Source organism: Lutjanus erythropterus, chromosome 19 (genome assembly GCF_056507025.1).
Source record: "Lutjanus erythropterus isolate fLutEry1 chromosome 19, fLutEry1.hap2, whole genome shotgun sequence".
Classification (NCBI taxonomy): Eukaryota; Metazoa; Chordata; class Actinopteri; order Lutjaniformes; family Lutjanidae; genus Lutjanus; species Lutjanus erythropterus.
Genome location: NC_139335.1, coordinates 29,465,115 through 29,491,877, shown reverse-complemented (window position 1 = coordinate 29,491,877; position 26,763 = coordinate 29,465,115). Strand labels below are relative to the sequence as shown.

Genomic DNA, 26,763 nt, shown 5'->3' with positions numbered 1-26,763 from the left:
ACTACTACTACAACTACTTATGGCAGTTAACTTGAAATTTGAGTGTGAATAGCTAGTTGACCAAGCACATTTAAATATCCATAATTACTGCTATTAATCTAAACATGCATTTGTGCATAAAAAAGAATAAATATCTGGACAAACAATTAATAAACCTACAACAAACATACTACACATTATATTAGGCTAAACAATTTCACCATATTTGCCACTGAGGTAATCCAAAGCAATGGAAAGTAATCATTACTTTAATATTGTGATACTTGGATTAGGTTACTGATTACACATTTTCTTAATGGGTTATCAGTGGGAAGAATATATTTTTAGTGTAACCCTCTCAACCATATATGAATGAATGACAAATGGTACAGTTGTTGGACAGAGGAAGGTGTCTTAATTGCTACACAAACGATGTTATTTAATTTATGAAGCAGCCACCTCCAAACTCTGATGTCTCAATATCTCAAAATAAATCAGCATAATTAAGGTAACGACATTATGGAGGAACTCAAAGATAGAATACAATGAGAATTAAGTAGTATGAATATTGTTTTGACATCCTACCTGTTTGGCTGTGAAATAGGCCATGGCTGTGTCAGTGACGTGGTAGGCCTGCAGGCTCAACTCTGATAGGTTGGGCAGGAGCTGTGAGATAGCAGCGATGGCGTCATCGGCCACGTTGATGCAGTCGCTGACGCTGAGGGAAGTTAGCCGCGCGTTCAAGCTGGACCACAGGCCGGCCTCCGTGAAGTCGTTGCAGCCTGACAGTTCAAGGTGCATCAGGCCCTGCATTTGCTCCAACATGACCTGCGACAGAAAGGCCGGCAGTTTGACTCACTCATGCAGCTGGTGACATGTGGTTAGAGTACACAGATAGTGCCTGACAGATCAGACAAGAAAGAAAAATCCCAAAACACTAAAAAAAAACTAAAGGAATTCAAAGACAAGTGCCTACTTGCATGTGGGTGAGAACAGTCACATGGCAGCACTTTGGCTATTTACACCCCCTAGTTTAGCTATAAAAAACATTTCTGTAGAGGGTAGGTTATGGTAGATGAACAGGTTAAACACAGGCCTCACCCTTGGAAGTCTGGGCTTTGAGTCAGACTAGGACTTTAACTTTTTGTTATTATAATAGCCAAGGTGGCTATTTACAGTCCAGGTGCTAGTATCATTGGCCGCTAGCATCTTACTTTGCAAGGCAGTTGGATTCACGAGATTGTGAGATTACAAGATCATGTGAGAATCCATCTTGCCAGGCTTCAAGTTATCCATTTGTGTGTGCAACAAAAGTGGTGCAGCCAATCAGTGTCCTAGAAGGACTACTGGCAGCTACGGGCGTGGTTTTAGGCGTGATGGCAGCGAGAAGCATACATAGAAGCGTTGATCTGATGGGTTGAAGTTAGCCCATGTTAGATGTGATAGACACATGCCAATCACCTGCCAAGTGTTTTTTGAAAGTGCCTGCCCTTTTCCAAACATTTTCTAAGGATGACTTCCCAGATGGTTTCTGTGTAACAAACCATCTGGCAGCTCAGGTTAGCTAACAGCATCTGCCATACTAAGATTGCATTTGCTGAGTATCATCCATTGATTCCGGTGTGCATTTCTCATCTGTGCAACAGTGTTGTCAGATTTTGTTAATTTGGTCCTCTTTCCTTGATTTTTGTGCCACTGCCATGTTTAATTTGGCTACATAGTTAAATAGTTTTTGTCTGTTATTAAGATTCTGCACAGGGTGTTTTATTTTGAAAATTAACCGGATTCTCTATGCCGTTTCTATGACTGACTTCAAGCTTGCTGGATCTGCTGTGTGCTGCTTGATGCCTGACCAAGCCAAAAGGTTTGTTACACAGAACCATATAGGAAGTTGTCCTTAGAAACTGTTTGAAAAAGGGCACACACTTAAAAAAAAAAAAGATTTGTCACGTGATTGGATAAACCATCTGTCTTATCACGTCTAAGACATGCTAACTTCAACCAATCGATCAATGAACCATATGACATAGTAGGAGAGCGCCAAAGAGGAGACAACAAAAGACAGTTTGAAGTATGTAGTTAGTATGTCAGTAGACAATTCTTGTCATTTTTGTAAAGAAGATTTGCACATTAAAAGGCACTCTTCAGGTTATTGCTTCCATGGATGCTTCTTGCTGTCATCACACCTAAAACCACACCTGTGGCTGCCAGTGGTCCCTCCTAGGAGGCTGACTGACTGCACCACTTTTGGTGAACCCTGGGGAGATGGATTCTCACATGATCTCGGGAATCCAGCTGCCTTGCAAGGTAAGCTTAACACGGCATCCTCCAAAAAACGACTCAGCTCCAGCAGACATGGCAGCCGTGACACAGCCGTGCCTGGTGGGATCGGGTCATTACTCTCTGAACAGTCTTTTGTAATGATGTTTGATATTATTTCCACAGTTGTACAATGATCCAATCAGCATGTGCAGCTGTATTCACAACTGTCTTTTCCCAGTAATACACTGAATGTATTTAAAACAGTACATGTGACATAACCTTGTGTTTCAGGTCAATACAGCTGTCCATCTTTGAATCCTTTCCATATAACTGAAAAGATCCAATGTGTTTGAAATTCAACAATAAGACATTGTGAAAAACATTCATTCAATCATTCATTACACACAACAAAGCTTTTGCAGGTTTTTTCTTTTTTTTCTTTTTGCTTTAAACTTGAAATAAAAACAGGATCTGTTGAGTTGATTGTAGGTTAACATCAATATAACAATTTCAATATTTCTATTAGTATTTTAGAAATAATATAAAATCTGTTTTTGGAGGTGACATAATTGCTGATAAATGCTGTGTATTAATTAACACTAAAAATGCCCTTACGTAATTACTGTATAACTGCATTACAGTGTGTTATAAACCATCTCATGTTTAAATACCAAACAGTAGGAATGAAAGAAAAATGTTCCTTGCCTTTATTAGCAATCAGACTTTATTTGAACAACAAAGGGAGGAACAGCTGGGCAAACTCATAAAACAATGAACATAAAACACTCAGAGCTGCAATGATTAATTGATTTTTAATCAGCTATTAAATTAATCTGCATCTGTTTTGATAATCAATTAATCATTTTGAGTCATTTTTTGATTAAAGAAAATTATGTTTTTGGACCAAAACAACAAATGGATTGATTGAGAAAATAATCTACCAATAATGAAGATAATCATTATTTGCAGCTCTAAAAACACTATATTAGGCTGAACAATTTCACCATATTTTATTTTGAACTAAACCGAAAGTAACTGAAAGTACTCAAATTATATTACTTTAATATTGTGATACTTAGATTATGTTACGGACTACATTTTTTAACAGGTAATTAGTAACTGTATCAGAATACATTTTTAAAGTAACCCTCCCAACCCTGCTCCAGATCAGTGCCATCTCTACAGAAATGATAATATGTTAACAGATCACGTCAGACAGCAGTGTGTATGCTCATAATCTCAGTTTTTATTCTGTCATTTATCATGAAACCATGTTCTACTCATTCAGGCCAAAGAAACAGACAGTCACATTGCTACTGTAGCTCTGGCCTGGTTGTCTCGATTGACAGACTTTGAGAAGAGAAGTGGCATTATGAGGAACAACTGTCACTGCAACAAAATAAAAATGAGCTGCAATAAATTCTAATGGTGTAATTTAAAAAAACATTTTATAATGCAGAGCTGAGTTTGGTTTATTTAACAATTTCATTTGAACACCGTGGGTCTCCAAAGTCTCGCAGAACATTGACACCTACTATATTGTGCTGTTGAAGTAAAACCTGTGCTTTTGGAATCCTCCCTTTTGAGGTGCAACAAAATGCTAAAGCACAAATCAGCACCCCACAACAGGAAAGTCCATATATAGATCATGTAGCCAACAATTCCAGCTTTCTCCATGGCAACCATCCACTCATCCCAGAATAGCAGCCCTAGCCTAGCAGGTATGAACAGCCATCTGAGAAACACTCTGCAAGCGTTATGCCTCTTTTGTTCCTCGCAATGGAATATGACAGCATAAAAGCGGAGATTATGAGAACAGAAGCAGAGGGAAAATCAGAGTGTCTTCACTGCTGTGTCCTGTCTAACATGCTCTGTTCCCATAACACCAACAACAGGTACGGGTGTGGTGTACTTGAGTTGCTGATCAAACAGCAGGATGATTGCAGAGGTGTGCCTTGGACTAGTCACAATAAAAGGACACTAAAATGTGACGTTTTATCTTGACAAAAAGACATTTATTAGGCACTAAACTGTGGCTATTTCATATGAGAGGCAAAGAGCACTTTTAAAGTGTATTCTGACACATTGAATAATTACATGTTAAAAATACTATGCTACCTTTTTTTTTAATTCTGTTTGAAAGCTGGTCACCATTCACTTAAATTGTTTCCTGTGAGAGTCCAGCAGTGTTTGTGGACTAAAAAGCTAAACCCAGCCTTCAATCTGCAAGAAAGTGAGTAGATAATGGCTGAATTTTCATTTTTGGGTGAACTATCCCTTTAACACTGCACTTCCAGTTTGCAAATTAATGCAAAGTGGAGGCAAACGAACTGAATGAGTTAATGACTATTTGTATTAAGGTGGAAAGAGACAACTTTTTAGCCCACTCGCATTTACAAGTGGTGGAACTGTAGTGCCGCTGTGGCACTACAGCAGCTACAACAGGTGTTGTGTTGAAATCTGTTTCCCTGTCAATATGTGTTCCCCGTTTCCTTACTCTACAATATCTAACCCTACACTCCACTTGGGAAAACACTTCCAGAAGGGTGAAAAGACTTCAACACAACACTGGATGACTTTCCTCAGTGTCACAGCTGAGCTCAACACCACTGTAAAAATAAAAGAGAAGAAAGAACATCAACAGGGGTTGGGTCAGGGTGGAGGGGGAGTAACCTGACATGCAATTTGTTACACAGAACCATCTGGGAAGTTGTCCTTAGCAACTGTTTGGAAAAGGGCAGGCACTTTCGAAAAAAACACTTGGCAGGTTATTGGATGAACCATCTGATCATCCAATCAACCAATCAAACTCTCGTCAAAGCTGTTCAATAACTGATGCTGTCACAGTATCGACACTAACATCTTCAGATGCTTCCATGGACGCTTCTCGCTGTCATCATGCCTAAAACCACGCCCATAGCTGCCAGTTGTCCCTCTTAGGACACTGTCTGGCTGCACCACTTTTGTATAACTTGAAGCTTGACAAGATGGACTCTTGCATGATCTTGTGATCTCACAAATCCAGCTGCCTCACAAGCTAAGAGGGGCAGTAACATTAGAAGAAAAGTAACATTAGAAGAAAATGTATTCATTAATGTCGTCTATAATGGAAAAATCTTTTCCTGGGAAAAATCATACCCGGTTACAGACACATCACATCAAGGCTTATAGCATAGCAGTCTAAACACGATTGATGTCACTATTCTATAGTCTTTGTTAAATCAACATTTACTTCATAATGTTAAGTTGTTGTCTCTCCTCACTTTAACAAGAGAAACCCAGAGCAGCAGAGTGGTCAGTACGATGAAAATATACATGATACAAGACAAAAGTTAGGACACAAATCCAGAAAAACACGTTTGGACTCACCTCCAAACCGGCATCTGTGATGGTGGACCTCTTGAGGCTGACTGAGCGAACTCCTTTCTTGGACAGCGGGTAGTTGTCGATGAACTCACAAATGTCCAGGTCTGACACACCCACTAAGCAGAAAGACTGGAAGCCACGTAGGGCGAAGGCCTGCAGACTGACAAACTCCTTCTCCCCATTGGGCAGCAGGGTATATAACTCCTTGGCGTGCAAGATGGGTGTCACGCCCTCCCAGAACTTGGGCTGGTACAGCACTTTGCGCCATGTCTTGCATACCTGCGCCAAGACACATTTCTCAGCCGTGGTGAAGTACCAAAGCAGTCGGTTGAGTAGCTTCTCATCCAGGACCAGCTGGCGCTCCAGCAGCATGGGTTTTGGTAGAGTGAGAGGTGGTAGTTGACGAAGGGACGGCTTCAAGCCCACCAGAGGCATTCCAGGCTCCAGGTCAGAGCCCAGGAGAGAGGCTGCCGAGTTGGGCATGCCGGGGCCGTCCAGGTGGTGGTGGTGGTGGTAGGGAAGGGACGATGGCGGAGGGGGCAGGATGGAGGGTACTGAGGAGGACTGGCACAGGCGGTTCTTGGCAGCAGGTGTCCCCTTGGTGATACTCGCACTGCCCAGACCGTTGGGCTGGCTGGGGGGCAGCTTGACCATTCCGTTGCGAGTCACGCAAGGAGACTTCAGCTCGCTGGGGGTGGACATGTTCAACATCGGGAACCTGGTGACAGAGAAACGATCAGCAGGGTGCTGTTAAACACTGAAAACAGGTGAGTAAAGACTCATTTATAAAGGCTTGGGGTTAGGGCAATTTTGAAATACCAAGCTATTGTGAAGCCAACAGCAGGATGGCAAGCAATGCTAAAACCACTACATTTCTATTTTTTATTTTTTCATGAGGCTAGGCCCTTCTTGTTTACACTTCAATACGTGCTAAATAAATGAATCAATGCTTCAAATAGTTTTACAACAGGGTTGTCAATGTTGCAGTGTTTCTATGCATTTTTTTGCAATGAAATTGCAGGAGCAAGTGAAAATTGTAGGAAAAAAAAGTTTTCTTTTCTTTTTGTCTTTTTTAAAAATAATTGATTAAAAATCAAAGGCAACTTGATCTGATAAGTATAATGCATGTTCTGGGTATTCTAAGTAAACTTACCAAAAGGGATCACAGGATTAGGAAATTATTATTCAAAAACTCTAACAAAATATGATTTATTTGTAAATGAAGATGTACACCTGGTGGGTACTCCACTCTCTTTGCACAGAGCATTGATAAATGTCAACAACGACAAACATTGTCTTCTTTTCAGTACCCCCAGTGACATGTGCAGGTTTGACTTTTGCGTTGAACTCGTGGTTGTGGAAAAGGTGTGGTGGATTGGATAAAATTGCAAGGTCGTGCACAATTCACAGGGATTGGTTGAATTTGTGTTAATTGTTGTGATCTCAACATTGCAACTTCCTGAAGGAAGTGATTAATTAATTTATATTTGTCATATCTGGAGGTGCCACAACAATGTGTGAGAAGTCATTCTCACCCCTGAGAAAAGTGCAAAAGAAAAACCCAGTTGCTTCAGTTGGTGTTTGCGAGGGACTTAACCCGAAAATTCACAGTTGAGTGGAAGATTGAGTTCTTGGTCGTTTGTGCCCCCCGCCATGGTTACTTATTCCCCCCGATTAGATTTGTTCTGTGACTGACTCAAACACTAATATATTTCTTGGTAATATATTACTTTAATATTATTACTTTTTACAAATGTGTTAATTTTGTCAATGGAAAGTTTGACGATTCATATTCGTTGATGTCCTTTTATTTCATTACTAAACTGTAAATGAAAACTATTTTGACAACAAAAAGTACAACAAAATCTGTGTTAATTTTACCCTGACAAATAAAGACAGGATGCAATAGTTGGCAAATTAGGGGTTTAGGGGACTTGGATTACACCAGAGATATTTTATGTTTTTTTTGTTTTTTGGCAAATCTTCACTGTAGATCCTTAGCTTGGAGCCACGTTCACATGCATTTGCACATCGTCTGAATTGGGTGTGTGTGGTGTGAAGGTGTGCACGCACAAGTGAACAGCATGTTGGGGCTTAAGGAGATTAGACCAGGCCAGCAGTATGGAGGCATTTGTTATATGTATATGATATTATGTTACGTTTGGGAGACTACAATGCTGTTTTCTTGTGAAACTCCAGCAGTGTTTTGTGGACTAAACAACTAAACCTGACCTTCAGTTGGCATGACGGTGAGTAGATAATGGCCAAATTTTTGGAAGGGGCGAACTATCCCTTTATTTGGTGAGTGAATGACATAAAACTCACATGAATTCTGATAAAACTGTTCAGATTGGGGTCACATTGCAAAAAATAAGATGTGTATCTGATAAAGGACTGGTGTTGTCAAAAATATTGATAAATCAATAAATATAGATACTGAGAAATACTTTCAATACTCATTTTCTGCAGTATCAGTACACCGGTACATCTCTTCTCTCCGACAGTGAGTTGACACACACATTGCTGTAGTGCCCACATAGTCCCGCCTCCTCTCTCATACTCACAGCGCTGTCTTCTTCTTGTCACTCATCTCATTTGTTTGGGGTGAATATCCGTTGTCATTTCATGTTTATCTTTTAATAAAAAAAATTCAATTTTTTGCCCACAATGTTGAGTCAATTTTTCCCTGGTATTAGTATTGAATATCTTTTTTTAAGTTATTGCATCCAAATTACGAATTCTAGTATCGCAACAACACTATTTTTATTATTTAAGAAAGTGGCCCAAATTAGAATTGAAAAGATGAGATTCCATGAGACTTGTACAGTTCACACCATCATGAAATCAGAGTTTCAGGCTTTTTAAAGGCATTTCTTCATGGTGTGTGTGACCAAGGTATTTGAGGATATTATAGTATACAATATATTGTGATGGAACTGATGCAACAACTGATACTATCTTTATAAGGTTACTGATGTTAAATACAAGTTCAGCTGTCAGTACTAGACTTCAGAGATACTGAACAGATCAAGAGGAGAGAAACTGATTATTATCAACATATTTAACAGACAAGGGACAACTGTGGTTCCTACTACTGTAAGAAGCAACCATCACAGCAAAATGTTGACTTATTTCTTCTCAAAATTATTATTAGTTGTAATTATTGTCACCTGAAGAAAAACAAATATTGTTATTTTTCACACTGATTTAATTGAAAAGTTTATTTCCTATTTTCTGTCACAATTTCATATTCTGCACAGTCTGAGAGGCTCCATGGTAATTTGTATGTTTCATTTCTGTATATATTTTCTGATGTACTTTTACATGGACATTTGATACATGTTCTGTACATGCTCACATATTTGGACCTGTCTATCAACAGACACTAGCTTAAGAGCCTTTAATGATTGGGCCTGTCTAATACTACACACTTGCTTGAGAGACTTTACTGTTTGGGCTGGTCTATCAACATATACTAGCTTGAGAGACTCTATTGTTTGGGCCTATCTAATACTGGACACTTGCTTGAGAAACTTTAATGTCTGGGCCACTGTGTCAACAAACACAAGCTTGAGACACTTTAACGTCTGGGCCTGTCTAATACTTGACACTTGTTTGAGAGACTTTAATGTCTGGGCCTGTCTAATACTGGACACTTTTTTGAGAAACTGTTTAAGCCTGTCTAATACGGGATACTTGCTAAAGAGACTTTACTGTTTGGACCAGTCTATCAACACATACTAGCTTGAGACACTTTCATGTTTGGGCCTGTCGAATACTGGACACTTGTTTGAGAGACTTTACTGTTTGGACCAGTCTATCAACAGATACTTGTTTGAGAGACTTTATTGTTTGGGTCTGTGTAATACTGGACACTTGCATTAGAGACTTTAAAACAACTGAGAGACATGTATGTGTCCACGCCTCTCTACCCTCTTTCAGAGGTTGAAATGGGCTCAGTTTTAAAATAAAACTAAAGATACTGGTATCATACCAGCTCCAGGATAATCACAGCCTCATGAACTTCACAAACACAAACTAGAGACCTGGAGCAGTCAGAGGCTGGATGGCTTTCCTCGCTATGTTGACACTGAAGGGGTTTCTGAACAATCCACAGAAGTGCTCGCCATCCAACCAGTTTTTAAAGAAATCTCAGCATGTACTGCTCTAAGCCCCTGTACCCTCTAAACTTTCAAAATGTGAGTAGATACAGATTTATGAGTAAAAAAAAAATTCACTCTCATGTTTGTCAAATATTTTTCAGAAAATGTATACGAGGTTGATATTTAACGCTGTTATTTTCAAAATGAATTCCAATACAGTTCCTAATAAAAAAACATGCAGTCAGTAATTTAATTAAAGTATCACAATATTAAAACAATGTAACTTGATAACTTTCCGTTACTTTTAGATTACTTAATATAGAATATGGTGAAATTGTTTAGGGCTGCAACTAACAAATATTTTCATCATTTTTTCTCAGTTAATCCATTTGTTGTTTTGGTCCATAAAATGTAAAAAAATTGTCAAAAATTCTGATCAAAGCTCAAGATGACGTTCTCAAATGTCTTGTTTTGTCCACAACTCAAAAGATATTCAGTTTACTGTCAGAGAGGAGTAAAGAAACAAGCTAAAAACTGACATTAATCAATGAATCGATTAATTAATCCTGTCACAATCTTGTTTGGACTATTTTAAGTCCTTCCTGTAACAATTATTTATATTATCAATTAATCCGTTAATCAGTTAGTTCCAATTAATCTCTGTTAATCAGTTAGTTATTTGGTCTACAACAGTCAGAAAATGTTGAAAAATGTTGATCAGTGTTTCCCAAAGTCCAAGACGATGTCCTCAACTGTCTTTTTTGTCCACAACTCAAAAATATTCAGTTTACTGTCAGAGAGGAGTAAAGAAACCAGAAAATATTCACATTTAAGAAGCTGAGATCAGAGAATTTGGACTTTTTTTTTTTAATTCAATAATGACTCAAAACCATTTAGCAATTTTTAAAATGGATGCAGATTAATTTAATATTTGATTAAGAATAGATTAATCATTGCAGCTCTAAGTGTTTTATGCTCATTGTTAGGTTTACTAGTTTGTCCAGCTGTTCCTTCCTTTGTTGTGTGTGATTTATCGATTGATTTAAAGACAAAAAATGCTGAAATTTCCATGCAGTGAAGCAGTTTTTCACTAGAGACCATGATAATGAATTGGCAGCTGTGTGCACTGCGCATGGTAGGACATTGGTCTTTATTTTAAAACTGTATTCCTACTAATAACCCACATTTTTTTACTGATTAATTCTTTTTTATCTGTAAACTGTAATGCAATACAGTTACCTTTTTAGTTTCCAGATTATGTAATTTTACTACATGTAATTCATTACTTCCCAAGCCTGTATATAAGATATATATACAGTATGTAATATACATAAAATAATGCCAAATACATAAAAGACAGTATATAACCATCCACTATTTTGAATTATCTATTTTGTCTGACCATGGCTGAAAAATGTGTTGTATTTATAATGATAGAAAACAGTGACAAGCAGCAAATCATCTCATGTGAACACTTTTTATAAGGACATTATTTAGTGTTTGACTGAACACCAGATTGCAGTCAGCTGGGTCAAACAGTTGTAACTATCATCAGCACGCTGCTTGAATAGGCTGCTCCTCTTTTGTTGTTTGCATTCAGCAGAGCTGGACGTTGTATCCGAGTGAAAACACACGATAGTGTAAATGAATGCTGTGGCCCATGGCCTCATCTAGCCTGTTCTCTGTGATCTCACTGTATCAGCAGCAGGAGGACAGCTCACAGGCTCAAACCGCTCAGTTATGTAACATGCTGACTATAGGGCTTCACACAAAACAGCATCTCTCTGTTCCAATCTAACTGACACAACCAGTGGTGCTGTTAACACCTGCTACATCCGCTCGTGCGTGCATTTACACGTACACGCACATACTGTCTATAATTTATCAAGAGCACTTTTCAATATGAGCACTTCTGGTGGCATTTTACATTTGATCATTTTATAGTATTTGTTGATGGTCCCTTAGCAGATGGAGACTGGCTCTGCCTCCGCTGTAGCATCACCGCGCTTCATCCATTACATAATTCAGCAATGTTGTCAACTAGACTGAATACAGCGAGAAACGTTTCAACAAGGCTGACATGTTTGAGAGAAACATCAGGCTAACCCATCAGGGAACACAGGAAGGAAATATTCAATCAGATGTAACGCACAGGGCTAAAAAAAAAAATTAAAAAAAATCAAGTGCCACAGGTTCATTGCACGGTAATGAATGCACAGCTACAGCAAAATCTATATTTACCATTCCTCCGTGTGTTATGTCATGCGGCGGTGGTGTCTCTGTCAGGCGGGGAGGCAGGGAGGCAGGGATGCTGCTGAAGCATCTGCAGGCTCTGCTGCCTCTCATCCACCACAAGCAACAATAACAGCACATCCGGCTCTTCACAATAAAACCCTCATCGCCACAAATTGAAACTGACAACACTGTGAAGCATAAGAATTAAAGTCCAAATGAAGTGAAAAATGACTCTGTACCCATTTTAGATCATAACCCTGGTCAGATTACTGCTCTATATGAAAAGTGACCTGAGTGACTTGATACTGTGCACATAAAAAAATCAATTTCTTTGTATTCCTTTATTAAAATCCAGTCATGTTATCAATAAATTATAACATGCTAACGTAGAGCTGAACCAACTAATTCAAACCAATGTCACGACCAGTATCATGATATCCTAACCTGACACGGCAGATAGTTTGTTACACAGAAACATCACGGAAATTGTCCTTAGAAACAGTTTGGAAAAGGGCAGGCACTTTAAAAAAAAAACACTTGGCAGGTGAGTGGATGAATGATCATGTCTAACATGCGCCCACTTCAACCAATCAGATCAAACTCTTGCCAAAGCCAGTCAGGAGAAGAGTGAAAAGATCTTTTTAATGGAGAAAAGCCTTCAGTGTCATTCTTTGCACTTCTTTCAATGTACATAAAATTCTCCAGTTCTGATATAACTGATGGTATCACAGTATTTATGTTAACCTCTTCAGGAGCTTCCATGGATGCATCTCACTGTCTTCACACCAAAAAACACGTACGTAAAAACACAACGTAAATGATATCCAGCCATCAATCTCTCTTCAATTTGAAGTGACAGCTAAAATGCATTAGTTACCATTCATTAGTTAGCAAAGCATGCTATTGTGACACACCCACTTTTTAACATTCAAATCAAATTTGTAATTTGTTACTTACCAACATTATGTCCCACCTGCCTATCCTGGTTCACTGAATAGAAATACGTCAAAGAAATACGTCATGATACAGAAGAAGCTAGCAACTCTCAAAATGTCGTTTTAACTGGACTTTAACATCGTCCATGTTAACGATTATGGAATTTTGCATCTTGTTTGGTACATGACTTTCTGAGGCTTCTGCAACATCAGTGTGATCAATATTTTCCTGACAAAATTGTTGTATCAATCTGAGACATGTCTTCTGCCCTCTGGTGGATTATCAGTGCACTGCAGGCAGCAGCAAAATCCAACATGGCTGCTTTTATATAGTGACTCACGTTTTTGGCAGGAACATCTTTGCTAATTTTGAAAAAAATACTGTAAGAATAATACTTACATTGTTACTAATATTTTAATATGAATATTTAGTGAAACAGCCTGCAATGACTTCATATTTTGCACCTCATTTTATAGTAAAATCATACTAAAAAATATGTGAATCAAATATGATACAGCTGGTTCATAAGATAATTTATTTGTGAATCCCTCAGCCATTATTCTATTGGATTTTATTCCATCATTGATTAATTGATTTTCATTAAAAACAATTCCTAATTGTATATTATATTGACCAGTTCAGTTTACATTCATCAGGCTGTTTTTTCTGACCAAAGTGTGAAATAAAAAGGTTCCTTTTTGAAACGTGCCAGATTTTCCAGATTCAGTGAAAATTATTGTGATCAGTTTTCAAAAATGCCTGACATATCAAATATGATACAAAGAAAATATCAGATATGTGAATAATATGGATCAAATATAGGTCTAAAAATGTCCAATGAACACAAAAAATAGTTTAAATTAATTTAATTACTGCAATTAACATTTCTTTATTGATACCCCTCTTTTTTTCCAATGTAAAGACAGTTACAGAATGGAGGCTTTTTAAGTGTCTTTTATAGGCGTGTGCCTCAAAAGAATCATGTGGTCAACATGTGAACAGTATAAACCATGATGAAGATCAGTATCTCCTCTACACCCTGTCTTTATGACGCACTGAATTTTTTTTTTTCAGCTTCACACCTACCCTATTTAAATGTTGTTACGACCCTGATAAAGGTCACAAGCTGAAACACGTTGGTCTAACAGTAAAGGTGTTCTAAAAAACTACAGTTTTGTCCTCTTTTTTTGGCCTTTTTCTCTTCTCTATGCAGCTCGCAAGCAGGTGAAATTGTGCCACAAAGCCCCACTCTGCTTCTAGAGCATTCATCCACCACCGATCTCATATTACTATGATGAATCAGCACTCTGAACAGAAAATGACATTTTCCATACAGGAATGAGAGGTCATTTAAACAAGACCTTCTGTTATAACTGATAGTACAAACATTTGCACCAAATCTGAATGTAATTGCAGTTCTTTGTGTTTTATGTAAATGTCACATTTCACAGTGTAAACTCAATATAAAGTAAAATAATATAATGCAATATGACACCAAATTTAAAGTATAATATTTTGTATATAATATATAAAAGGTCTTCTCTTGAATTTAGTGTATAAAAAGACTGAGGAAGAGTGTCAAGTCAGTCCTGAGGTCGATTCCAGCCTGCGGCCCTTTGCTGCATGTCATCCCCTCTCCCGCCCCTCTATCCTGTCCTCACTTCATCTGTCTCTAATTGCACCCATGGCCACTGCAGAGGACTGCAGCCTTAATACCAGGTCACACACTCTACCAGGGACACCCTGGGGGTCACCATCTATGTACTCAAAGTCTTCAGCAACACAACATTACAGTTCCACAAACATCCCAAGTCCTTCATGCTTTTTAGTTAGTTTAGTTTAGTTATATGGCTAAGTGCAATATCCAAATCAGAAAAAATTTTTGAAAAAAGGAAAATCCTGTGAGAATACAGCATTATAATGAGGTACTGTAGTGCTGCAGAGATGACCTGGCCTAAAAATCTTGTTCTCCAGATGAAAGAAAACAGACCTTTGTTTGGTACAGACCTCAATAAATATCACATCATCATCATTTTAATAGTTTTTTTTTTCAGTGAACAAGAAAATTGTAATGCAAAACTGGTCATTTCCGCTAATCTTCTTACATATCGCGATTGCGATTTCAGTCAAAACAATCACATAATTACTTTACTTTTTTACCAAATCACGCAGCTGAAGAGTGTCTCAGTGGCAGATCTAAGGATGTAATGTGTGTGCCACCAATTTCCTCAACTGGCTGAAAAGTCAAGCTTGTTTTTCATCAGAAACACCATCAGTGCCAATCAACAGAGGGCGCTAGGCCACTGCCCCACCTCTCCCCACATCCTTGCACTTCTGTGAAGAAACATAATTACTTTGAAATATATTGTATATATTTTTTTAAATAAGCAAGGATAATATTGTGTAGTTATTGAGTAAGATGTATAATCTGCGAGAAAATGTGCTGTTATAAATGTTTTATGTAGTCTAAAGTCACTGATAGGTCACGTGTTTCCAGCTTGAGGCCCAATTTTTTCACACACTAACTCTCATTTTAAGTTGTACACACGTTGTTCAATCCTCTCAATACAAGAGATAGGAGCCAATGTCATATATCCTACAATGACTTCTACCACCAGCTTTTAAACCCTTTTTTTTTCACACAAATACCGTCATATGTTGTATACCAGACATGGGCCAAATGTGACCCGAGGCCCACTGAATGGTTTCATGTGGTGGTTCATCATGGAAATACCAAAAGTTAAAAGTCTAGTCAGTACTATTTTGCTTACCATTAAACCATTATCAAACCCTTATTTTGAAAAGCCTCCGTGCTGTGTGATAATGATAATGAACTGTATCTTTTATATTAAACTGTAACTTTATTCACTCAATGCTGCACATTCATGTTGTTTATGTTGTTCTTCTTCTACTTCTGCTGCTACTATCATTGCAACCTGTATGCAGCATGCATGGTACACTGTAAAACATCAAGTTTTAGACATGGCCAAAAACAGTATGAGCCCAGAATTCAACATGGCAATTCAGAGAGGGTGACCAACAGCAGAAGTGCCCTCTATAAAACACTTCTGACCGTTCCATTATTAGAGATTTGGCCATTATTAGGACCTTACATCATTTGTGTCTGGCCCCCGGCAGTCTGATCAACTTTTCATGTGGCCCTCCCCTGAAAAATAATTGCCCACCCCTGCCATATACCCTGGTGAAGCACAAGAATGGAGGGCATGAAAAAAATAGGTATCACCCTAGCCTGTATCACTGTACGTTCACTTAAGGGAATACATTTGTTAAAATATCATTCATAGTACATTTGGAGCGCTGACAGTCATGTCCCCTCTGTACAGCTAACAGCACTGTGACGGGGCTAAACAAACTGAGCTGAGGAGATGAGCACTATCAGTGTTTATCACATGGAGCCTGAGGTTAGAGATGACCACAACAACACAGTCTTCAAACAGCGATGTGAATTTCACTGCAGAAGACCTCTGTTATGAGGCGAAGGCAACACATGCTGTGAAACAGAGCGCCATGAATCACTCACTTCCATTTTCCCTCAGTGCCGTGATTTACTGAAACACTGCTGAGGCTGAATTCATCACCTACACTCGCAATAACATGTGAGTCCTCACTGTCTCTGCAAGTGACTCAGGAACCGCAGTGGTGGAAACAGTACTGAAAACCTGTACTCAAGTACAAGTACTGTTATATTACTAAAATATTACTTACTTACAAGTAAAACTACTGTTGTTTAAAAATACTTAAGGCCTTGGTTAAAGACTTGGTTTGAAATAGTGAAAATGCATATATGATATCAAAGTTTAGTTTCTCATTAAGCATCCACAAAGATCTGAATGAAAATAAACATTCATAAGTTTTAGAAAACCTGGTTCACAAACAGCTCATTTTGCTGTTTAAACCATTTTTCAGGAGTGTGTGGGCGTGTCAGCTCACGTTTGATTGACAGCTGCCTCAGGAGTCCCAACACAGAAGCTCAGTAATGTCCTGCTGTGGACCGCTGTAGATGCAGGCAGCTGCAAAACGTATTTTAGCACTTAAACAAAGGACCACCTAAAAACATCAATGTCGTTTAAGTGAATGCTACATTTAGAACGTTTGCTGCTTTACTTTGTCGTCAGGCAGCGTTTTCCAATGAGGAACTGAAGCCACCGTCTCCGCTGTCTTTCCATCCACCAGACTCCATGGACAGAAAGTGTCTTTTTACCTCATAGGACACGGGAGTTGAAGGAGTTTGTGGTTATTATTTAGTTTGTGTTATTGTTCAACTTCAGTGTTTTAACACGTTTGTTCGGGTGTGAATTAATGTTACTTGCCACAGATCGAGGGAGTGGTAGACCAACAGCCCTTGTGTCCTGCGAGGAGAAGATGTTTTACGTCATGCATCTTCAGTTCCCCATTGGTAAAGGCTGTCTAACAGCAAAGTAAAGTGGGGAAAATGCTCTAAATACAACGTACACTTAAACTGATATTGATATGGGCAGCAGGTTAAATCACTGTTTGTGTTAAAGGAGTGATATAACGTTGTTGAGTTGCTTAGAATCAGGGAGCAGCTGCAGGAGCAGAAGTAGAGAAGTTGTGTTGCACCCACATAGCAACTGGCATGGATTTTTTATGATTGGGTTGCGGAATTAATCACGTAATTTCCGTGATAAATCTCGGAGCACAAATACCCTATTCGAACCCAGTACTGGAAAGTGTGCAAACCCTGAGTTACAAGATGAAAATGGCACAACAAGATGAAAGGGCATAAAACAGATAAAATGAAAACAACAAAAAGACATAACAAGACGAATATGATGTAACATGACGAAAATAACATAACAATACACAACAAGGTGAAAATGATGTAACAATACAAAAACAAGATAAAAGACATTACAGGACATACCAAGATGAAAACAATATAAAGAAACATGACAAGCCATCAAGTAACAGTGGAGAAAAGGAGATGTTCAGTTAGCTTTGGACAGAAACAGCTGGTAGAAATGTCCTTCAATGTCCCAACCTTTTACTTTAATACTTTGAGTTAATTTCAGGGCCTGTACTTTTTCACTTTTACGTGAGTAAAGAAGTTGTATCAGTACTTCTACTTTTACCAGAGTCTTTTTTTTTACTCGTGCCTGTACTTTACTTGACCATATGAGTACTTTTGCCACCTCTGCTTTCAGTCAACTCATTTTTTCTGTGATTACACATTTTGAACATCAATATCAGCACAATTGAAAACAGAAGATCTGAAAATTCTGAGAGAAAAAGATAATTTGGCTTGGAAGGTGAATAAATCACAACACAAAGCTACTGAATATTTTCTCTGAAGCAGCACAAAGGTTCCTATGGATGACCCCAGCCCTCCATCTCTACCTGAGGATCTACATTTATTCATGGGGGTGTAGATTTAACCAGGGGAGTGAACCTTCACTAAGCTTTGTTTCAGTTTACAGGAAGAAGTCAGCATTATTAGGACTAATGATGTAATGACAAATCAGAGCTGTGTTACAGAGGGAGAGAGTCAAGCTTACTATCACAGCCCCCACCATATGCACCAGAATGATTCACGCAAAGCAGGTTCCAGAGTTCATACACACACTAGTGTGGATACAAGTCGTTTTAACACAGAAACAGTGTTTTCAAAATGAGGCTGTGTTCTGTGGATGTACTTTCAGGAGGTCCAGGTGTTTCAAAAAAAACACTTGGCAGGTGACTGGATGAACCATCTGAGTACCACATCTAACACAGGCTAAAGATAGACGACTATGGCTTATATATAACAGATTTAAGATAGACATCTAAATTTATCGATTGCACAAAGCAGTTTAGTTCCTGACTATCTTAAGTAGGACTACGGCAAAATGAAGTCTGGGTAAATTAAGACCTAAGCTCTGTTTACGTCTGCAGGAAATATGTATATTTTAGAGCAATTCAACAATTACAAGGGCATTTTACTTGGAAAGTTTAGCAAACAGTGTAACAATACAAAAAAATAAATCTGATATAGAAAAAAATGGCAATGGCAGTAAACAGAGTTAATCCTGCCACTGAGAGGAGCATCAAAGTTATTAAAAAAGGATATAAAAATACGGTACAAGTCCCCTCCTCACCAGAAACACAGGCACATCAGTCAAAAGTGCAAGCAGCTGATTTCATCTGATATGTCAGTTTATTGTTTGACGGCACCCTCTGGTGTACGCAGCAAATATTAAAGGAGGAGTATAAGGAAAGAAAGTCCACGTTAGGTGGAGGTGGGGTGAATGGATGGCTCCAATAAGCACAGGACTTTCACCCAGAAGACCTGTGTGGAACTAAATGTAGAATTATTTAAAGTTTTGAGTGACGTAAAACTTTGTCTCGTCACTTCTGTCGCACAAGTGATGTCGCTTCCATCATGCAACATACAAAATGTAGCTATTTTGACCTGAACCACAATCTTTTCCTAAGTCTAAACAACTAAACTGCAACTGTTTTGCCCATTTTAACATTAACCACATATATAACATCATGTGGCCTACATAACAAAGTTAAGGTCCAGTAAGCCTGTCACTGCCTGTACTCTCCACCAGTAATACAAGTCATTTTGGGAATAATCGTCAGTTGACCTATTCTTGCGTTTAGGTATGAGGACGTGTTGGTTATTACTGGTTAATGTCTGAGAAAAACTCAATAATAACTATAAAAACCCTGTTCTACCATACAGCACCCAGCCGACACCAGAATCCTTCTCATTCAAAGAAAACTCAAACTGCGTCTCAGTCGTTCTGATGTGTGATCCTTCTTTGTATCTTTGCATTAAGACTGAGATGGTGAGGTAACAGATTCTGCAGCTGCGTGGCCTCCATCAGTGTCAATGAATACAGTGTTAACTCGGCATTCAATAACAGGCCACATGGGTACATTTTTGTAAAATGTTAATGTAAAATGTGCAAAAACAGACTATGCCTGCCAGTAATGAATGGAGATATACCGTCCACTGAGTCTAACAGACAGCATCTGTCGCTGTCACGAATGGTAAGCAGCTGCTGCCCAACCAACTCCAAACTTTTGGAAAAAATATTTTTGAGTTGTACAGCCTGCTGAGCACCACAGAGACAAGAAGCAGCATGAAACGATGCTTTCAAACCGAGCAAAATTTCAAACAGTGCATCAGAGATTGGGTCCTGCAACTTGGTTACCTTGTGAGACAGCAAGAGATCACAAGATCACACAAGAATCCATCTTGCCAGGCTTCAAGTTATTGATTTGTGTCTGCATCAAAAGTGGTGCAGCCAATCAGTGTCCTAGGAGAAACTACTGGCAGCTACAGGCATAGCTTTAGATGTGACAACAGTGAGAAGCATCTATGGAAGCAACTCGTCTCAAACAAACAATGGTGGCTCCTGAAGAAGTTAACATAGATACTGTGATAACATCAGTTATATCAGAGCTGGAGAGTATTTCTACATTGAAAGAAGAGCAAAGAACAACAGAGAAGTTTTTTCTCCATGGAAAAGATGTTTTCACTCTTCTCCTTACCGGCTTTAGCAAGAGTTTGATCTGATTGGTGTTAGACGTGATAGACAGATGGTTCATACAACCACATCACATATTGTGTTTTTTGAAAGTGCCTACCCTTTTCCAAACTCTTCCAAAGGACGACTCTCCAGGTGATTCTGTGTAACATACTATCTGGCCTGTCAGGTTTGCAACTTGGAAGAAATCAGAGGAAATTCTGAAAAAAGTGACTGAAAAACACATTTTAAGTGTATTTACTCAAGCACTGTACTCAACTAAAAATTCAAGGTACTTCTACTCCACTACATCTCAGAAACAAATGATGTACTTTCTATCCCACTACATTTGTCTGACAGCTTTAGTTACTAGTTACTTCCAATTACACGTTTTTATATTTTTTAGTCATTTAATTTGGCTGCGTGGTTAATAACACATTTCTGTGGTCTGACAAGCTCAGAGGACACATTCATTGTTGCTATACATGATGCTTTTTTGTCATTTGATGATCATTAATAAATCACACCATTTGTACAAGGACAAGTAGAAATTGGGCAAGTAGACTTCTGACCATTAATGCATCTTCAGCATTTCCATGTTTCTACTTTACTATTTTAGTCAAACACTACTGTAACTGCCTACAAAACCTACAAAGCCAGCATGGTAATTACAAAATCAGTCACTTTCTTGTGTTTGTGCGCACTGCACTGTTTTGTGGTCAAGCATGGATGGACAGAGGTGGCATTTCTAGTTTTTTTTTTTTTTTTTTGTGGGAGTTCCTCAGCTGAAGCAATTCTGTTTTCTGGGGGGAAAAAAAAAATTTTCACGCATCCATCAACATTTGGAAGTCACGGCAGCTCTTTCCTTTCCTTCAGCCATGGCCACACAGCTGAAGGTTTTCCAGGAAAGAAGTTGTAACCAGAAAAACTAGCTGCACGTTCCCAGGGTTGAGGTAGTTGAATTAACTCATTTACATGCATCTCTTGTGCTGCATGGACAGCACCTTGATCAATGTCACATGCTAGCTTTGTCTTTCACATCCAGTTCTTCTTTTATGTTGTCTAATTTATAAATGGCACAAACACTAATTCCTCATCTGCATTTCCAGAACTATTATCATCAGAACACTCCAGTATCAAAGAAACTGCTGCTCTGCACTAAACCTGACACCCAGCTGCTGCATCATCATGTTACTGTGACAGTAAATATAATCCAGCATGATTTACAGACAAATATTTTTAAAAGCTATGCTTTTTATCATTTTGAAACTAAAGCACTGTTTAAAATGCCAGAAGAATACCAGCTGAGAACTTAATGGAATTATGTGACAGAATTAAACAGGGTATGATTTGGCTGAATTCTCATGAATGGGTCACATCTCATTCATCTATAACATGCTTTATGCTTTCACCAACATTTACCTGCTGGGCCACAGATAAAGAAAATAATAGCTTGAGTTTACCCCAAACTAGATACAGTTACACTATATCCAGACCAAATCAGGCTTTGCAGTGATTAGCACAGGGTTGTGTGGCCATGTGGGTGGTAAGGAGGTGTTTATTTGTGCTGAGAACATGTGAGACAATCAGAAAATAATATTTTATTTCTCTGATTCAAGAGCACCAGTGGCGTTTCCAGAATTTTTTTTGACTTGGGGTCCCAAGTGGGGCACTGACTCGTGCAGGGGTTGCATGAAGTACTTGCATGTACATGCACATATTAATGTACCATTTCTCATATCTACTTAATAACTCACATTGCAGTGTATTACAGTTTCTTAAATTCCTGTGTTTAAAATTTTCATTTTAAAGATAAGTAGCGCCATAAAAATCTAATATAAAACCTCCATACTCTATTCTGTATGTCCTCAAAAAGAAATTGTGCCTCAGTTGAACCTCTTTCTTCAGAAGAACACACCAAAATAAAATGGGCCGTGACAGCACATGGGGACAGGAGGAGACCAGATGTTTAACTGATAACTGGTTTGATTCTGAACCAAACTATAAAAACACCAATGTCAGACGTATGTCCACCTACAAACCAATCAATGTCAAATATAGGGGGACACAGCCCACATAGGTGATGACGACAGGCCGTAGGTATGACATGTAAAGTACTTTAGACCACTTGGGTAATTGCGATATGGAACCAAAGTACACAGACCAAATGTAAACAGACCTGAACACCGTTTCGGTGCGAAAGCAACCTTAGATTCTACTGGTGAGGTTAGCAATGAATGAAACTCAGCATTAAATGTACTATAAAGCAACAATAAATGTGTATCTGAATTTGTCACATCACAGAAACGTGTTATTGACCACACAGACAAATTTGAATGATAAGTATATAAAATTAGGTCTTAAAATTAGCTTTCTCTGCTCTGAAATGCTGTGGGCGTGTCCACTCCGCTGTCCTAGGGTCAAACATCACTACGACCTAAAAACACTCAACATGGACGCTATGTCTAGCAGCTTTATTGGACAGTCGGAGAGCCAGAGGACAGTGACAGAGCCCCTTGAGAATGCTCCGCCCCCTCAGTGTTGAGCCTAGTTCCACCCCTGAGTATAGCAATAGTTGTCAAAATTTTAACTACATTGCAGAGCAAAGGGTTGAATCTAACTTGCCAAGTTCCAGCTCCCAAGAACATTGAACTACAAACAAGCTATTACAGAACGCCCAATGCTACAGATGCATGATGGGAGTCATGTTAGGATGGCCTCAGTGTAATAGTGAAGGATCAGCATGGCTCATACGGCAAAGAATAGACCAGGATGACCCACACAGTCTAATCAATGTGTCTGATGCTTCGATTGATCACTCCTGACAGACTGAGACACTGTCCTCCCCACTGGGCCAATCGTACGTCATGATCACCTGGAATGATGTTAGGAAGGATTGAACACTATGAGAGATGGAAAATAAGCAATCCATCAAATCCAGCAGCTATTTCTGCTCAGTTTGCTGTCAACAGGCTACACTGTTTTCAACAAAATGAGGCAGAGAGTTTACTCCTCTGGGTCAAGGTATCAGCACAGTTTCCCAGGCTGGAGTGAAACCAGGCAGCTGTCGTCATGTCGCAATCTTCACATTTTGCTGAGATGTCACAAGTCTTTTGGCCAATCACAATCAAAGTACTTACATCGTCTTCTTTTCCTTCTTAAATGTGGATGTGTACAATGGATGCTAGTTTTCAGCGAACCGTAGAAAACATGTAAGTCTTGTGTGCTGTGACTGTGTGATATGCTATTTAACTAACTTAACATTAGCTAACTACTTGCTAAAGTAAGGTTAACCTGCCAAATCAAATTAAAGGGTGTCCTAATGTAACCTATCAAATCTTTCCCAACCTGTTTATGATGGAAAGTGTCCTAGAATGTTAGGACATCAACCAACGTTAACTTCATTGAATTGTGTATTAACTTACGGCTTTACAGTTCAGAATCGTTTTGCTGAGTTAAAGCTAACTCTCACTGCATCTGTATCACTAAACGATTTCAATGTGCATCGTCATAGGTTGCGAGGGAAACTAACATAATGAAATGAGACCTTACTTTTTCTTTACTACTACTATAGTACCTTACTTAGCACTTTTTACTTACATACAAAAGTAAAAGTAAAAGTAGCAATGCCTGCCGAAAACATGAACAGAATATGCACCAGAATGCTTTGTTTACATGGCAAAATCACAACATTTTGCTTCTCAGGTACAATGTACAGGACATTTGAGGAGATGTAGTATACTTAATGAGACATATGATGGGAGAAAGGAGCAGAAATGTAGTTTACCTAATATTAATGCTAATCATAGATGTTTCCTCTATGTCTATAAGTTCAAAAAATCTCTTTTACTCTATTTTACATTAGATGCATTCAAGAGATAACTTTCTTGATAAATTCAATGTGACGTGTACTAAAAAAACAATATTCAGTGGTTATTAAAGCAGTTACATAAGTAGTGGTAAATATGGTAAAGGGCATGTTGCCTTATAATGGGTTAGTCACACAGTTGCCTTCCCTTTGTGTAGGTCTGAGGTCTGTAACCTACAGCTCCAGAGCTGCATATGGCTCTCTTCCTCTCTACAGTGGCTCCCTGATGCTTTGACAAAAAATATATGGAAATGAATAATGTTATTCAATTTTTGTTTATCACTGTTGTAGGACAAAATTGATTTTTGCATTCCCCAATCATAAAAATGAGTAGCTTATACACCAAATAAATGAAATGCTTTAAACGGTATAATCTGCAACATTTTCCTAAAGACAGTGTATAGAGTGATATTACATAATCCCTTTCAATCATCACTTATGACCCACTAGAAAAGTGTGGTGATGAGACTCAACCGCAAAAACGTACATCAGAGCCTACGTCCATGTCTCAGTACCTTTTCCTCTCAGTTTTGTTGGTGGTTAGTCTTGCTAAGGGTACAAACCCCCCCTCCAAAAAAGAAAAGTCTCAAAAGAAAATAGTTGTGGCTCCAGATAGAGTTTTTGTCTTCTTTTGTGACATAAAATGGCTGTATTATAGTAAAGGTTGTTGACAGCTGCTATAGGTGGACTTGATTTTCAGGAAAGCATACAAACAAAATTAAGAGGCGCTGTCACTTCTGAAATCTTTCCTCTACCGTTAAAAAAAGATGAATCTGTTAAGGAGGAGGTTAGGTTTGGAATCAGAACTAGATACATCACTCTTCCTATTTAACTGAAAGCTGAAGAGACTCATTTTAAGATGGCAAATAATATTTATCCCTGTCATGTTTCTAAGAAAAAAGATTCAACACTGAGAAAAATAATTGTATGTTTTGTGAGTCTGATATTGAAACTTTAGAACACTTGTTTTTTCTTAATTATACTTGATCTTTTTGGAAAGTGTTTTAAAACTGGACCTTCATTGACCCAATTTAGAAGATTATGAGGCATTATTATTATGCAGGACAAAAAAAAATAGAAATGATGTATAACAGTCTGATTATAAAAGCCAAAGAATTTATCCACAGGTGTAGATTTAGTGGTACCAGGCCACTGCTCTTAGTCTTCATGAATGAGATGAGATGAGATTTAGATTTTATTTAGATTTGTTTTTTTTATTTACTTATTTTGCTTTGTTATATGTCAATTGCTCAATCTTTTTGTTCTGTATGACCAAATGGAGATTGTGTCAGACAGACTTAAAAGTTAAAAACAAAGAAAAAAACAGGCTAAAATCATCAGTCAACTAAAAGTAGACTGATGCTAACACAATTCAGATTAATAAAAAATGACTAAAACTAAATGTCTTTTTAGTTAAAAGACTGAGGAAAAAGGGCACTGATGGAAAATCTGTATATGTACAATAATATGTAGCAAAAGAGTGGCATTATAACTGGTGATTCAGCTTTTTTTCCCTGTGTTTTGGTTCATATTTTCCCCTTATTCCTGACCTTTCTTACATTTATAATGTGTTTTTCATCCTTAGTGTTGTACATCTCATTAGCATTTATATCTTTGTAGATACCATGGTAGTACTCACTCCACATATTATCTTTGTACTCAATAATTACTGTTGTTATTTTATCCATCATGTCATGATGAAACTCCTCCCACACAGTACAATCCAACAAGCTTTTTATTTGTTAACCAAACGCTCTGAGAGTGTTCACTCAGATCATAATGTGGATAAACATTATGACCGCAGTTGGTTGTGTTATTGTGAACAAATCAACTTTCTGCCAATTAAATATTTACATATACATATACATATTAAGTGTAATCTAGTCATGGATGGTGACTCTTTATTGACCACGAGTCAGAAAGAAAGAATAAGAGATGTAGACGTCTGCTGTTTCTCATTCTGTTGCTCTGGATAATCCAACCATATTACCAGAAAAGATGGTTTATATTGGAAAATTGTGCAAATCCCACAACCTTACTGTTTGTTCGCTACTCAAAGGGAATGGTGAACTTTAGAAGTCGGCTTAGATAACGCACTTCATGCAGACTCAGTCAATACGAATGTCATTCTTCACCTGTTTCCACTTTCCCTCATCAGCCATGTAGCATAAAACCAGCCCACTTCCATTCGTTCCCTGACAGATACCTGCCTCTACTCTGCAACCTGTCACCTGAAATCTTTTTACCTGAAACCTGCAACCTGTATCTGTACCTGCCTGCACTTTTTCCTGCCCTGTTCCACTCACCTGTGGATCATGCAGTTTGTACCCATGCCTATAAACTTTATCTTCACTTTTGTCAATAAAGCACTGAAGAGTCCCTGTCTGCCTCCACTGTCTGCATTTCAGTCCTCCTCCTCCTTCTGCTGCCCACATTCACCCACAGGACAGACCGCCTGCCACAGGAGTCTGACCTGCAGGCCGCCTGACTCACACCCTCACCTCCCCCAGATCGC

At 38.4% G+C, this 26,763-nt stretch overlaps 1 protein-coding gene across 1 annotated transcript in view; it reads right to left on the bottom strand.

Annotated features, from left to right (window-relative positions):
* fbxl16 (F-box and leucine-rich repeat protein 16) overlaps positions 1-26,763 on the bottom strand; it is a 43,448-nt gene that overhangs the window by 11,327 nt on the left and 5,358 nt on the right. Inside the window, exons 2-3 of the mRNA XM_084744776.1 lie at positions 5,611-6,325; positions 565-807 (exon numbers count right to left, since the gene is read on the bottom strand). Of these exons, the coding sequence (XP_084600902.1) occupies positions 565-807; positions 5,611-6,318 (951 nt within the window). The 5' untranslated portion in view covers positions 6,319-6,325. The remainder of the gene's footprint in view (positions 1-564; positions 808-5,610; positions 6,326-26,763) is intronic.